The sequence below is a fragment of the Acomys minous genome, assembly GCF_964271855.1.
Source record: "Acomys minous genome assembly, chromosome: 15".
Taxonomy (NCBI): Eukaryota; Metazoa; Chordata; class Mammalia; order Rodentia; family Muridae; genus Acomys; species Acomys minous.
Window position 1 is genome coordinate 56,463,293 of NC_140497.1, and position 16,864 is coordinate 56,480,156.

Here is a 16,864-nt window from a genome sequence, read left to right on the forward strand (position 1 = left end):
GTGTTGTATTAGAATGATTAATTCTTTAAAATGCTGTTTGAATAGCTGACTTGAGTTTTAATGAAAACTTGCTCAATGAATTTTGTCTTGAAACTAGGACAGCATTTCCCACAATTTCTGAAAACCTAAACATCCTTCTCCCACTTTTTACTATGTACTTATGTAAATGAAGACAGAACTGTCAATGTAGAGAATTACAAAAGTAAACATGGGCCAACTTTGAAAAACGTTAATGATGTTCTATGTCTTATAGTATCACTTGGTTTGGGGATGGTTGTTTTGCTGCTGTTTATTTTTGCTTATTTTCTAGCTGTGGTTACCCAGGAACACATTATATAGCCAAGGTTTTTCTGCTTCACCATTCTAACTTCTGGAATGGCAAGTGTGAGGCACAACACCCAGTTTTATATCAAATATTCAACAAATATTTAATTTTCATGTAAAAATAATCCCATTTATTTCATCAGTATTCAAATTCATTTCTATCTCTAATAAATGGTAAAGATTTTTACGTGTATATGTATACCAAAGATTTGTTTTAAAAAAAGTTTCTTTATCAGTTGTTACTGGTAAATATCCTGTTTGTATTCCTATTTTCTGTACCTATATACCTGAAGTTGGAATTAAAACAAAAAAGAAGGAGTTGTGAGAGGAAAAGTTTAAGAAGCCTGGAGACTGAGTAGCACAAACCAGACTTTAAGTAGCCCATGACATTTATTTATGGACATCAAAACCAGGGACTCGGCTACAGAAGAGCCATGAAAACCCTGTGTTAATTTCTGTGCATGGTACTGCCAGCTGTGTTCAGCACATTTATTTTAGAAAGTCTTTTCTCATTCTTTTAAGTTGAGTTAACTTTATCTGAAAATGACTCTTTTATCATTGTTTTGTTCAGTTCCCCTTTTTCTTCTGATTTATTCATTGCTTCTAAAATAGTATAGACTGCATTATCTGCACACAAACACTTAAAAAACAATGAGGTTTGTTAAACAGGCAATTAGACAATTTCTCAGTATATGCTTTCTTACTGACCAATGAATTTAAAGATAAGGCTACAATATGTTAGTTTAAGAAGAGACTGACCTGTCGGATGCTTCTTGCTAATGAGGATAAAACACAAAGATGCTAGCTTGCAGTCTAAGGCTACTTTACTCCTTTAACAACAGCCCAACTTTCCCGTTTATGACTATGGCAGCAAAAGATCTTTGCTATGGTTGGTTCTGTAATCCCTTGAATGCCAATACTTCCAGAAGGATGCTTCCTCATGCAGCCTGTTTGCTCCTCTCCTCCTCCACCTTTTCCTGATGCCATTCACCTAAATGGGACATGTACTTCTAGAACTCAGTGCCAGGTATAGTCCATCTCCATGTTCCTCAGGAAGTCATCTCTTCTTCAGCATCCTAACCTCAGGGTGCATGATACTACTTCCAGGGGCCCTTCCTGACTGAGGGCTCCTCCTATTCTTCCTGAAGAATGTCAGGGTGCTTGTACTCTAGGCATGTCCGGCTCATGTCCACCACACTGCTGTGGTCCTCATACCTCTTCCTGCTCATGTTCATACACACAGGCATTTATTTATAAAGACAGATTAGCCGTTGCCAATGAAGAATCATATCATTCCCACTATTCTTCCTGTTGCTTTTGTTACAGGCTTCTTTCTTATCACAAACATCTTCAGTTTGAGGGACGTGGGCCTCCTTTCCTTCTTTCCTTAATACACTCTATAGTTTTACAAAATGGTACTGTTCACACAGATGTCTGAGGCAATCCTTCTTTCTCTTACTCATCTTTTCTTTCTCTTCCTTTACCACCCCACCACTGCCTAACATTTTTATCAGTGCGCTTCATTAGGTGGTGAAAAGATACTATCCCATGGATAATTGCTGTCAGCTTTGATATGTGCAGAAGACGTCACTTTTGGTTTGTCAAAAAATAACTTTCAGTGCTTCACAGCTAAGGTTGATGGCTAGATTACGCGATGAGCATGTGCTATGCTGACGATCTTCACTGAGTGAAGTAAGAATTGGATTTTATGTTTTGTTCCCTTAAAAGGCATTCTTCACAGATCGCTGAACAAGTTAGACTCTTAGATACTCATCATCCGAATCCGGTTGCTTTGATCAGTAAGTATTTAAAGCTTAAACTTAAACACTGAACTTAATATGAAATAGTCACTAGAGGGCAGTCACGTCCTGAATGCGAGGATGCTTAGCATAGACGGCTGGTCCTGCTTGCAAGTATTCTGTACAGATGCTCACTGGGTCCTGTAGATACGCTTTAATGAATACCTGTTTTTAAAAAGCCTGGTGTCCTGACAATAGCATATCATTTTTAATGTGTGCTACAAGAGTTGTTAAAGTCTACGTAAAGATGGGATTGTGAGCTACATATGGTGCAAAGCTGTGACGTCACTGGAAGCTGTACTAAGTAAAAACCATTTAGGGAAAAAGATGACATTTCCAACATCTAGCCACACTGACCAGATAGTCTTTGCTGCAAACTCTAAACCTCTATTTATCATTTTTCATTTATAACAGTCTATGAGCTTTTATAAAATAGATATTCTTGCAACTACCACCCGGAACAAGTAAGGGAAAATTGGCAAAAACTCAGACCTCCACCTCTACCCCTGTATATCCTGTCTTATTTCAACCTTCTCCTTTTTCTCCAGAGGAAAAACAAACCTCACCATTGTCACTATCTGTTTTTTCTTTACTATCATATTCTAGTTCAAGCTGGCCAGTTTTTTAAAAAGCTTGTCTTTCAATTACTTAAATTCTTTGGTTTCCCACTCCATCATTTGTTTTTCTTTACAATTCACTGTTGAAAATCCCGGGTTTGCTCTGATGGGTGGGTTGCACACCCCTTGTCCCACTCCCCTGACTTCCTGAACTTTAGACTTTGGAAGCAGAATCAGGAGGGTTGCCTAGGCTTTGGGTGTTTGATATGACTGTAAACAGCTGCTGTGTTCTCTCCTCAGCAGGCACACAATGCCTGATTCCCCCTTAATGTGACATCAACAGCTGTAGATGCCCATGCTTTGAGTCATTAATTAATAGTGTCACCCAGTCATAATATGTCAATTAATTAACTGCTTCTCACTTGGCAGGTGGGAACACTTGTAGAAAGACATCATTCCTCCTAGCAACTATTTGCTACCAAGAGCTGAAGTCTTTAACCGTTTTTGATGTGTTGCTTCTTGATCACAGCCGATGCTATTTGGTTTCTTCCAATTGGGGTTTGCAAAGAGCAGACAGGAAATTTTCAATGAGAAGAAAGTTCTAAGGCAAAGTTATTCACCCCTTCCTCTTCCTCAATATTCAGTTAGAGCCTTAGTAAGTGGAATAGGTGAGTTGCCATATTGAAATAAAGAGAAATAGAACACCAGGGGATCATGACAGCCACACCAGGTTTTGTGGGGTCTTGATGAACATGGGTAGGAAAAGGAAGAGACAATCATAGAGATTACTCTTTCCATCTGGTTCCTCTAGTTGCCTGTGTTATATATTCCATGAGAAAAAAGTGATGTGTTGGTTTCTTTGTGCTATAAGAACATCATTCCTACTCCTATCCTCCAGTTTGCTCCCTGCAAGGCATGGAGATGTCAGGGTTCCAGGAAGGCATTGAACAGAAGAGTCCAGGCTAATCAAAGCTATTACTGTGATGGCTGAAGCCTTTCAGTACATTGTCTCATTCACACAGATGTAAACTTGAGGTTGTTTGCTTGTTTATTTGTTTGTTGTTTGTTGTTTTGTTTTGTTTTTGTTTTTTGTAATGATAGGCATTTGTGGTAATGGAAAGTAAGCCATTGGCTTTCTCTAGAGCAGTGGTTTTCAATCAGTGCATTGAAACCCCTCTGGGAGTCAACTGACCCTTTCACAGGAGTCACCTAAGACCACCAGAAAACACGTGTATTTATATTATAATCTATAAGAGTACCAAAATTGTAGTTATCAAGTAAGCAATGGAAACACTTTTATGGTTGGGGATCACCATCACATGAGAACGGTATTAAAGGGTCAGAGCATCAGGAAGGTTGAAAACCACTATTATAATGAAAAAATTTACAGAGAAATATGAAAACTTTTCATATCCAGTGTCAAAGAAGTCACAAATTCATGTAGCTTAGTCACAAACAGACCACTAGGGCAGTCACAAGGAGTTCCCTGAGGACATCTGAATTTTCCTGAGACCTGAGTCCTACACAACGCATCTTCAGAGACTGTTGAAGAGCTGTGTAATTTTCATTATATGGCAACAACTAGTGTCTTCAGAGACTGGAATCCAAGAAAGTTTGGATGCCAGGCAAATATCAACCTTCTTCATTCACAATGTCAAGGACTTCAAACTAAACACGGTACTATTTATTCACTTATGCTAAGTAGTCAGCTTTAGTGATGAATTCCACTGTTTATGTGTCTAGTCATTCATTTTCCTCCATATCCTAAGGTTCAACTTTGCACCAAAGAAGAGACAGAGCTGTGCATTTAATCCTAAGACTCAGGAGATAAAGGGCAGCAGATCTCTATGAGTTCAAGGGCAGCAATGTCAATAGAGAGAGTCCCAGGCTGGCTTGGTGAAATCCTGTCACAAAAAAAAAGAAAGAAAGAAAGAAAGAAAGAAAAGAAAAGAAAAAAAGAAAAAATAAGGGGGAGGGAGAGTGAAAAGAAGGAAGAAACGGGCAGCTTTGCTTGGAATACCCTCCTACCGATCTAGTATTTCTTGTTCTCTTTGCAAGCTTCAGTTGGAAGTATCAAACATCATGGAGATGGGGTGGGGGTTAAGAAGATAAACACCATTGGCAGGTAAAGTTTTTCATGGGGACGTACCCCTTGGATTAGTGTCTCGATATAAGTGAGTATATACCATTTAACTCTTTCTGCTTCTGGGTTAACTCACTCATTATGATAATTTCTAGTTCAATCCATTTGTCCACAAATTTCAGAAATTCCTTGTTTTTAATAGCTGAGTAGTATTCCATAGTGTAAATGGACCACAGTTTCTTTATCCATTCTTCTACTGAAGGACACGTAGGCTGTTTCCATGTTCTGGCTATTATGAATAAGGCAGCTATGAACATGGTTGAGCATATGTCCCTGTTGTATGGTAGTGCATCTTCTGGGTATATTCCAAGGAGTGGAACAGCTGGGTCTTGAGGAGAGGGGAGAACATCCTATTGAGACTTTAGGTGTAAGAAGCCTGGGAGAATGAGGCAATAGAAGGATCCAGAGGGTCCTGGAAAACTACAGGCGGGTCTGGGCCCTGGGGTCCTCCTCAAACTATGGCACCAGCCAAGGAAAATATAGGCAGTAAACTTCGAACCCCTACCCAGACTAGCCGATGGACAGGACATTCTCCACCATTAAGTGGAGAAGGAGATTTGACTTTCACACAAACTCTGGTAACCATATTTGACCATGTCCCTTGGATGGGGACACCTGGTGGCACTCAGAGGAAGGATAATAGGTCACCAAGAAGAGACTTGATATCCTATGAGCATATACAGAGGGAGGAGGTCCCCCTCAGTCACAGACATAGGGGAGGGGAGTAGGGGGGAAGCGGGAGGGAGGGAGAAATGGGAGGATACAAGGGATGGGCTAACAACTGAGATGTAATATAAATAAATTAATAATTTAAAAAAATTAAAAAAATAAAAAATAAAAGTTCAAAAAAAGACTTAATTAATGCATATTATTGTGTTGTCTGTATTTAAAAATAATACAGCAATTACTGTATCTAGTAAACTTGAGTTCAGGAGCTCTCTGTGTAAAGTTCACAATAAGTTACATTGATTTGCTGTCATAAACAGAATCTTTTTTTTTTCCTTTTTTTTTTTATTAATTTATTCTTGTTACATCTCATTGGTTATCCCATCCCTTGTATCCTCCCATTCTTCCCTCCCTCCCATTTTCCCCTTATTCCCCTCCCCTATGACAGTTCCTGGGGGGGATTACCTCCCCCTCTATATGATCATAGGGTATCAAGTCTCTTCTTGGTAACCTGCTGTCCTTCCTCTGAGTGCCATCAGGTCTCCCCGTCCAGGGGATATGGTCAGAGGTGAGGCACCAGAGTGTGTGAGAAAGTAATATCCCACTCTCCACTCTACTGTGGAGAGTGTTCTGTCCATTGTCTAGATCTGGGTAGGGGTTTAAGGTTTACCGCCTGTATTGTCCTTGTCTGGTGCCTAGTTTGAGTGGGACCCCTGGGCCCAAATCTGCCTATCATAATGTTCTATTTGTAGGCTTCTAGGACCCTCTGGGTCCTTCTACTTTGCCTTTCTCCCATGAATCTCACATCTAGAGTCCCAATAGTATGTCCTCTCTTCTGTCTCTGTTTCCTGGTAAGTGAAGGCTTTCGTGGGACATGCCCGTTGGGCTAATATGCAGATATAAGTGAGTATATACCATTTGAGTCTTTCTGCTTCTGAGTTAACTCACTCATTATGATCATTTCTAGCTCAATCCATTTATCCACAAATTTTGGGAATTCCTTGTTTTTAATAGCTGAATAGTATTCCATAGTGTATATGTACCACAGTTTCTTTATCCATTCTTCTATTGAGGGACACTTAGGCTGTTTCCATGTTCTGGCTATTATGAATAAGGCTGCTATGAACATGGTTGAGCAAATTTTCTTGTTGTGTGCTGGAGCATCTTCTGGGTATATTCCAAGGAGTGGAATTTCTGGGTCTTGAGGAAGCCCTATTCCCATTTTTCTGAGATAGCACCAGATAGATTTCCAAAGTGGTTGTACTAGTTTACATTCCCACCAGCAATGAAGGAGTGTTCCTCTCTCCCCACATCCTCGCCAGCATGTGGTGTCTCTTGAATTTTTTATCTTAGCCATTCTGATAGGTGGATGTCTATGTGTAAAAAAATGCAACTGGACCCATATTTGTCACCTTGTACAAAACTCAAATCCAAGTGGATTAAAGACCTCAACATAAAACCAGAGACACTAAATCACTTAGAAGAAAAAGTGGGGAAGAGCCTGGAACATATTGGCACAGGAGACAACTTCCTGAACAGGACACCAACAGCCCAGGCATTAATGTCAACAATTAATAAATGGGACCTCATGAGGCTGAAAAGCTTCTGTAAGGCAGATGACACCGTAAAGAGTACAAAGCGACAGTCTACAGACTGGGAAAAGATCTTCACCAACCCCACATCTGACAAAGGTCTAATATCCAAAATATATAAAGAACTCAAGAAATTAAATACCACCAAACCAAGTAACCCAATCGAGAAATGGGGCATGGAACTAAACAGAGAATTCTCAACAGAGGAATATCAAATGGCTGAGAAACACTTAAAGAAATGCTCAACCTCCTTAATCATCAGGGAAATGCAAGTCAAAACAACGCTGAGATTCCATAAACAGAATCTTGAGAAAAATAAATAATATTGTAAACTTGACTAAAAAAAAAGATAAACACCATTGATGTTGATGATGTTAGGCACCGTAGGATAATCACATTCCATGTATATGAACAGTTTTATAAGAGGGTATGCTACGTATCCACCTGTGCAGAGAACCAAGCACACATAATCCACCAACAGGCTCCTTGAGAGCTAGCTGGAGGCCGGGTACAGATAGTGCTTTCAATAATGGCAGGACCAGTGCCTCACCCAGTGTGTAACCCTCAGGAGATACAATGTTCGGGTGTTTGCTGTACATGGAAAGGAGTTAGTGGAGATGTACGTGGAAACGAAGGCTCTAGGGAGAAGCTAGGGAAAATGAACGCTGAAAGAATATGAAAAGAACAGTATAGTAAACGTGAGTGAGGAGAGTACATAAATTCCATACTAGAATTTATCTCCAGTAAGCCAGAGACACGACTCTTTTCTTCTCCCTTAAAGAGGACAGTGTCCGTTCTGGTGCCTGGAACCTTGCGCACTCATTGCAAGCTCTGCTTACTGTATAAACCAGAGCAAGCTGCTTGCCCTTCCTATCACTCGTTTTTGAAAGACGACACTATACTCTATAATTTTTCAAATTTCTGAGATATTTTAGAAGTTTTCTGATATATACTTATGTATATTAACATGTATGGATATTCTGTACACCTTTATGCCTGTGGACCATGTGCATGCAGGGCCTACTGAGGCAGAAAAAAAGTATTGGATTTTGCTGGACTTGTGTTACAGATATTGATGAGCCACCATATAGGAACGGGGAATTGAACCCAGGTCTTCCGGAAGAGAAGCCAATGCTTTTAACCACTGAGCTATCTCTGTAGCCCCTACATTTTTAGATTCTGAAGTGTTTCAAATGTAAAGAAAACAAGAGAGCATATTCAGTCTCTCCCTTTCCCACATATGACACATGTAACCTTTCTCTGTCTGCATTGTTTAGTCTAACAATGTTGTTCCATGTCAAACAATACCGAAAAGTTTAACAATAATAAGCACATGCCTTTGACGTGACCATCACGCTTCAAAATTATCCAAAATTTAAATTGTAATGAAAATAACCCATTCTCAAAAAAATGATCCAGACCCAATTGTTACATAAATGGGCACAACGGACCCAGAACACATGCACATACATCTTTATATACAAATCTATAGGTTGGATATGCCTGGCTGAGAGAGTAAAGTGGTCAGTGCATCTTCTTTCATTTTTATTTTACTTTATTACTTAAAAATTAGTTTTGAAGACAATGCTCATATATCCCAGGCTGGTGTCCTATTCACCAAGTGGCTAAGGATGACCTTGAACTTCTAATCTTATTGTCACTACTTACAAAGTGCTGGGGTTATGAACATGTAAGAACGTAGGTGCTAAGGATTGAAGCCTGGGAACTGTGCATGACAGGCAGGCACTCTACGGTCTGAATAGTGCTCCATGTCCTTGCTAGTACGTCTCCTTAGTGACAGACTAATGGCTACTGCTGTCTCATACCGGGTTATAGTTTGTCTGCACTGAAATCATGAAGTTTAATCCCATTGTAAGCCATTCAGAGTGAAGAGTTTTAATCAAACAAGGACGCTTAGAAGTGGCACTTAAGAGGAGTGACAGGAACATCAGTGTTGAGACCATAAATGAGCGCTGGGGGCTTTGCTAGGAGTCTAGAAATCTCTGTCTTCATGCAATGGCTTATGCTGCACTGGTTTTTGAACAGTAAAAAGGGATATGGCCATATGGGGCCCCTCAAACTTAAGCCAGAACTGTGAACAAAGGGAACCTCTTTTCTTCGTTAATGACCTGGTCTGTGATATTGAGTCATTAGCAACAGATAGATGGACTAGTATAACACCTGGGAGAAACTGTCCCCTTACATGAAAACTACAGAGGCCTGGGGGTTTGCTTTCAGCCAAGCAGTTTCTTAGCAACCATGAGCACTGATACACTGTGATATAATTCACCTCACGTGTCACAAGGCCACTGAAAGTCCATGGCCTCAAAGCTCCCGATGGCCTTGATCGAGAGGGTATGTGATATGAAGTAGCTCTCTTGATAGCTGAAATCTGCCTGACCTGCTGCTAAGCTTTTAACCCCAAGCTGAGGCCGAACAGACAATTAATTACTCCAAGTGAAAGAAGTGAGTGTGATATAATAACTGAGCCATGGGGAGAACAAATCATTTCTTTTATTTAAAAAAAATCAATCTTTGGAAGTTTTCTAGTTCAGTTAAAATTTCCCATGGGAGTTGATCTGATATTCTTCATTCTAGCCCATTCTGTCTTCTCTGAGCTAATCTCTACTGAAAACTCATTGAGACAAGCACCTGCTTGCACCATTGGAGCCACGACATTACCAACTAAACAGATTAACACAATGATTCCCCGACTATGATAGTTTCCCGACATGTCTGGAATGGTAAGAATGCATCTATTGAAAAAATAGACTGACCAAATTCATGTGACTGTTGGGGTGAATCCCCTATCTGCTTCTTGGATGAAGTCTCCAGTCTGGAAGCTGTGCTTTAAAAGAAGGAGCAGGAGGACGAGGAGGAGGAGGAGGAGGAGGAGGAGGAGGAGGAGGAGGAGGAAGATAGCATCTGCCTGCAGATGGAGCTGTGAAAATAATTTATAGGGGCTGTTGAGGAGAAAGTAGTGGTGATAGCATTAGCAATGTGGATTGTTGGGCCCATCCACAACCACACATTTGTTTCTTATTTAGTTAATGAAGACCATTTCTGTTCTTTTCTGCTACCACATGCAACCTTTGAACAAAAGAAAAAGGCAAACATATATATACTTTTTTTTTGGAAAGAATCCGAGCGTCAGGAGTTTACAGCAATGGGGTAGGAAGAGGCTGGATGGCGGTCTGTCCCAGAGACTGCCCGCATCAGCTGTTGTACTTACTACAGTTATTCAGGCTGCTGTCTGAGTCGCACGGAGAGTTACCAGCACAGGAATCGAGGCAGGAGCTGTTGAGGCAACCCTGATCGCCTTCCGGACATGGCGTCTGACCTGTGGAAGGGGAAAAGCGCTTTCGTCACCTGCCAATCTCCAAGCCTCCATCTGAAGGACTGAGAATGCATCCTGGAGCTGAGGGGCGACACAACTTTAATTTCCTTCCAATCTCCTTCCAAATATTGAACACATATGGGGTAGGTATGCTCTGGGTTCATCCGCCCATCACCTAAGTGCAGCCCCGAATCTGAAAGAATTCTGCACAAATGAACAAAAAAGAGGCAAACCCACACTAAAAGAGAAAAACAGACGGTTGCCTCTAATGGGGAAAATGGATTCTGTTTCTACATAGGTGCCTATACAACACAAAATAAAATGCAAGTGATGTGAGGAGGCCTGGAGGGTAATACAAAGATATTGACAGTCCGGTAATGACATCTTAAACTCTCCAGTTTAAGGAAAATACTTTCCCTGGTAACCAACAGGGCATCAATGTGAATACCCTATTGCAAAGATCCTTTATCACAGTGCAGTCTTTCACAGCTGCTACCCAGACGTTTATTATCCTTGGAAAGCGTCATCAGCCAAGTTCTGATGACCTAACATCAGGATTTCTTCTTCCCAAATGAGTGGCGGCAGCGGCAGCAGCCTTTGCCCTGATGGCTTTTCCTTAAGGAATGTGGAGAGGAGACTGCTTCTGCCATTTATTTCCTGGTCATTTGTAGCTTAAGTGGATAAAGTAATAAATTGCTACCCATTCTCTTTCCATCTTTCCCCCATTACTATGGTCAATTACTTTCAGACATGTCATCTGGAATCCCAAATATCTTACAAGGCACCCTTGAATAGAAATAGCCACAGCGTACATATATAGCCAGGCTTATTCATAATTCTAAGACAACGTGTATTATGCCAACTCTTCCCTCCAGCCCCTCTAGTGTGAAATGTTATTGTCACTTTTCATAAAAGATGTCACTGCTGTCATTTAAAGCCATTGGGTATTTTTTTTTTCTCCCTCAAGGCAACCTTAAACATTTTTCCTAAGTTTAAGCTGTGACATTTTATGACATCGGGTATTCAACAGCTCAGCAAATATTAAATGCCTGCTTTGTGGCAAGTCTCTGCATCAGCAGGAACGGATCCTGAAAGGCAAAGGGGCACGGCCCCTTCTGTGCAGCCTCTCTAAATCTAACATGGAGGCGTCGAGAGGCTGTGAAGACACAGCATTACCAGAGGTGTCTATGAAGAAAAGCTGAAGGCGACTAGGCCAGGAGGGCAAAGCTGCCCAAGGAAGGGTTTCAGGCGAGTGGGGTAAGTTGTCATGAGAAGGAGAGAGGGCTTTCTGAGCACAAAAGCAGCAGGGAAAGGCCCGTTAAAAAACTCACAACTTGGTCTTCGCTCTGTATGGAGCCTAAACACACTTTCCACTTCCTATCTCAAGACCACGGTCTGTGTGGTGCTGGGTCAGCCGAGCTCTTCTGAGCTCCCCTCTGCCTAGAGAGCACACCCCGTTCTTTAGCTCGATGCTCTTGTGTGTCTCCACCACGCATTTTCCAGGATCTCTTTGCAAAGCTTTCACAACACAAAGAGAAACAAAAGCACCCTGCATTCTTTGCAGCCTGTGCGGCACGGTTGGATATTGGCCGTAAGCCTATTCATCTCATGAGACTTGTGAGAGCTCTCAGTTTTTTTTTGTTAGCTTGAATTCCCAGGAGAAAAATGACCCCATATTAGCCGTGTACCCACAGGCAATATTTATCCAGCTTTCCCCTAGGCACTTGCCGCACACAGCACTTACCATCATTGGAGCTGATGTGAAAACAGTGACCTAGAAAGATGAGTGACTCACAGCCACCCAGCTCACATGGGATAGCATGGAGCTTAAAGCTCAGCATCAAGGGTGTTTCCGCCACACACATTCCCACTGTGCAATGCTGCTACCGTATGAACTGATACGGGGGTTATTAAGTTTGGGGGTATTCCGTCAGCACCATGCTGAAAGGTTTTCATACAAATCAGGTCCTAAAATAATCAATGTGTAAGTTGCTTTTTTTTTTAACAGAAATGATCAAATTTAAAACCCAACATGTTTAATTTCTTTTTTCTGTTTAAGTTCCATGCATAGATATTATGTTCATTTTAAAGTATATTTAAATCTGTTGCTTGGCAATGTGAAACATTAAACTGCTTCTGTGAACATGGCCAAATTAGAATGCAGTTACATTTAATTTCATGAGCCAATTCCTTCTATTTGGAATCTAATCATATTTAACTGCATGCAAAATTTTCTCTGTATTAAACCTATTAAAGAGAAGTCTCCATAGGAGGCACAACAGAATCTGAGCATGTGGCTTCACCTCTAGCCTGAATTCTTAGGAAGGTGTTTCCGGCCTGTGCTGTTTAGGCATTATATATTTACCAAGAGAAAAGGTGACCAGACAATCTGGAGTCATCTGGACGCAGGAAATCCTGCTTAAGCAACTTCCAGATATTTTGCTTTGTTCCCCCAAAGAAAGAGCCACCAAGGCAAGAGTGGTCTGGGCTCTGGGGACACTGGGACACTCACTGTCACTGCAGTTCTCCTCGTCACTCCCGTCTTTACAGTCTTCATCTCCATCACACTGGAAGGGGCTGGGGATGCACTGCCCACTTCTGCACTCCACCAGGCCCTGGCTGTGACAAGCTAGGGAAGGCCAGAAAAACAGACATCTTGTTTATGGATTCTTCTTACTCTTCATTCAAACAAGGCCCATTTATCAGGCACCACCAACAAATCATATGCTGTTCAATGACACCGGACAATGATAAAAAATTCACAGGAGAGCAGGAACTGACTTTGACATGAACTCTGGTGCCCCATATTTGACCACCTCCCCTTTGTGGGAAGGCCTGAAGGCACTCAAAGAAAGAATAAACAGGCTACCGAGATGAGACTTGATAGCCTAAGACCATATAGTGGGGGAGGAGGTCCCCCTCGGTCTTAGACCTAGGGCAGGGGAGTAGGGTGAAAGCGGGAGGGAAGGAGGAGCAGTGATGGGATACAAGTGATGAGATAACAATTGAGTTGTAATCTGAATAAATTAATAAAATTAAAATAAAATATTTGCAATTGATAAGGGATGTGTTTTGGGGCAAGAACTGTGGCAGATGTGTCGTGTATGTGATAGTTCATATATATGTGCTGTTATGGGCTCGTAAACAGATGTTACAGCCCTTGCTTGACAAATGAGGGGACCGAAGCTGAGAGAACACAACACTCATTCCTATGACGCCTGGCTGCTGGGAGGCAGAGCAAGAAAAGGCAAGCAACTTTGTCTGTCTCCACACCTGAATCTTCCATTCCACAGCTCCCTAATCTAACGTTCCAGTGAAACAATTCCCATGGTCTAACTTATTTATGGCTGGTATTTGAAAGGAGGGTGTCTGGTTACCTTTAGCTTCCTGATTCTTATGATTCCTGAAAACTCTATATTTCCTCTGTTTGAAAGCATTAGAAACCTTGGTCTTCACTGACCTGACATCTAACATTAAGACTCACTTCTTGAATCGAGGCTTTTCACCAGATGTGTTTTATTTGGCCATCATGGCCTTGTTCTCCCCCATACACTACAACAGCCTCTCTGTCCCATTGGATTACAAAGCAAAGACTTCAGATTAAGTAGGAAAAGAGAAAGCCAGGCATCATGTTTATGTAATGTTTTATACAGCGTTTTTTTATGTCCAAGTATAAACTATGCTATCTACACTTCTATTTTTGCCTCAAAATATAAGCCAAGTAAACATACAACTTCATATGCAACATCTATGGGCTCTGAGGTTACTGATTCAGGTAAAAAAAAATAAAAAAAAATATTGGGGCAAACACATTCATACTACACATGTACAGAGTATTTATTTCCCTTGTTATTACTTCTTAAGCAATTCAGTATAATAACTGTTTACAGAACATTTACATTGTCCTGTGTGTTATAAGTGAACTGGAGATGTCATAAGGTACACAGGAGAAGTGAGTAAATTAAGCACAAGTGCCCATGCCTTTCCATATCAGACATCTGAGCATCCTGAGATGGTGATATCCACCCAGTGCGCTGTAATCAATCAGATGCCACAGGAGAACAGTGCACCAACCCTTTCTACTAAGTGAACTAAAAGGTTTGTTCAAATATATGTGAGACATAGCATTGTAATCATCCCCGGTCAGTTGTGCTATTTCAACATGCAACTATTACTATTAACTTTTTTTTCATTTATGTCCTCAGAGGGATACCATGTTTTCCAAGAGGAGAAATGGGCTTAACAATCATACTTGTCATGGGTTGATATGAAAACAAGTTCTCGTTTATCAGAATCATAGCCTGCTCTAAAATGGTAATTACTCTCACACACTTTCTGTGTTACTGCAGGAGCCTAACAGGCTCCCTTTTCTCTGGCACTCCTCCCACACTCCTCCACAAATGGCCCTCGAGAACATGCTTGGAGGCTCAGCTGCTTATGTTTAATTTACACAGAAAGGGGGTTCCAGGTCTCTGGGAAGAGAATTGCCCTCGGAAAAGTCACAGATACATGAAGTAAACATGAGGGCAGGAGAAAAAGCAGACACTTCTGGGCCAGGTCAGCCAATTTAAGCTTGCACTTTAGAGGAGAAGGGCGTGAAGTCAGAGCCATAGGGTTACTGTTCTCACATCTCTTGAATGCTATATTCATAGACAGAAAACAGAAATCAGATAGAACCGAGGCTTAAAAAATCATCCTCCCTGGGTGCCGATTACACAATGGACTTTGATTTCAGTATGGTCTAACGGAGCAAAGTGAGACCTCTTGGGGGAACTCACAGCAGTTGACCTCGTCAGATTTGTCCACACAGTCATGGTCCCCATCACACACCCACTCAGCCGCAATGCAGCGCCCGTCTCCACAGCGATGCTCTTTTGTCGGATTGCAGTCTGAAGAAAAGGACACCTCATGAAGATGGGGAGAAAGAGCATGGGAAACATTTAGACTTGTGCTACTCACAGTTCCAGTCAAAGAGAATCTCTCCTCTCACCCCAGTTCCATCACTAGTGTTCTTAGGATGGATCCAGCCAGGTTCAAATGCTACTTTCCACCATGTCCAAGGCCAACATGCCCATTTCTGTGGGCAACGACTCACCTGTTCCTCGGGACAGGTGTTCTAATTATTGGCATGTTTTGCTTTGTTATTTAGGAAAAGAACCTATAACTTTTACACTGAGTCAAGTGAACAGGGTAAGCTGTAAGCTTCGGGATGCAGATGGCTGGTTGATGTGCCTAAAACAGGTCTGCTGTGTTCCTAAAAATCACATCTCCCTGGCAAGCTGGAAAGATAGGACTCTTCTTTTGTGATCCCTCCTGATGCTAAGGCTAGGTTTTCTATTGGATTATCTTAATCTATAGCTCATGTTTGAAAGAACTGCTAAGCAAGGAAGGAAAACCGTGGTGATTATTTTTAGGATTCCTTTGCATCTGGACACATACTCTGCCCCAATCCACACATTCTTGGAATCTGGCAAGTGGGAAGTTGAGGATTTTGCTACATGACAAGTTTCCTCTCATGAATGGAAGAATTCATAAACTGTTTTGCTCTGAGGGGTGTTGGAACATAAATATAACAGCTCTATGAAGAATATGGATTGACAAGGAACAGACGCAATAATGAGAAAGTTTCATGTGTCTCCATGAATGTGGCCATTGTCATAGACTCCTGGGCAATAACGAGCCACAAAGGGTATTTTACAGAAATAAAGCAGAGAATATAGAGGGCATGGTGAGGAGAAAAGAAGGAACCACAAGAGAGGATGCTTGGGCAGGAAGCAGAAGATCCACCCATGCGCAGGCCACCAGAGACATAGAATAGAGTGGAGAATGGTCCAAGAGAGGACTATAATTTCTGCTATTTAATTAAGACATCTTGAAAGCACAGACCTTGTGACATCTGCTTATCTTCAGAGGCCTTTGGTACTAACAATCCTTTTTTACACATGGACACTGTACACTAACATGCCCAGATTCTAAAATGTTCCTACTGTGGCACTTTCACTACCTCCCTTTTACCTTACTTTATTGCCTTCCACCTTGCTTCCTCAATATGCCCTTTGTGTGACTGTTAGGTGAAATGGGACCAGTGTTTGGACAAACTCTCCTTTCTAAAAGAGGAAAGAGTTTGTTGTTTGTTTGTTTTATTTTGGTTTGCCGCCAAAGAGCCTCTAGATATTTAGGAGACAGGCAGATTTGTGTCCGCGGTCATGAATATCTGTGGTTTCTAATGACATCTTTTAAGGGATCGATGCTACTTACCGCAGTGTTGTTCGTCACTCAGATCCCCACAGTCATCGTACCCATCACACACAAGGCTGTGATTGAGGCACTTGCCTGTGTGACAGTGAAACTGATGCTCGCTGCAGTCTGCAAACAAGGGAAGTCATAAATGCGTTGTCAGGGCAGCACACTATAGTGGTATCTAACTCAACTACAGCCAGGGTGGA

General features: G+C 41.5%; 1 protein-coding gene across 2 annotated transcripts in view; it reads right to left on the minus strand.

Moving 5' to 3' along the window:
• The window catches only part of CORIN (corin, serine peptidase), a 222,320-nt gene that overhangs the window by 57,277 nt on the left and 148,179 nt on the right, over positions 1-16,864 (minus strand). For both annotated transcript variants that reach the window (XM_084760391.1, XM_084760392.1), the window contains exons 7-10: positions 16,677-16,784; positions 15,197-15,307; positions 12,931-13,047; positions 10,314-10,421 (exon numbers count right to left, since the gene is read on the minus strand). In XM_084760391.1, coding sequence (XP_084616517.1) covers positions 10,314-10,421; positions 12,931-13,047; positions 15,197-15,307; positions 16,677-16,784 — 444 coding nt within the window. The remainder of the gene's footprint in view (positions 1-10,313; positions 10,422-12,930; positions 13,048-15,196; positions 15,308-16,676; positions 16,785-16,864) is intronic.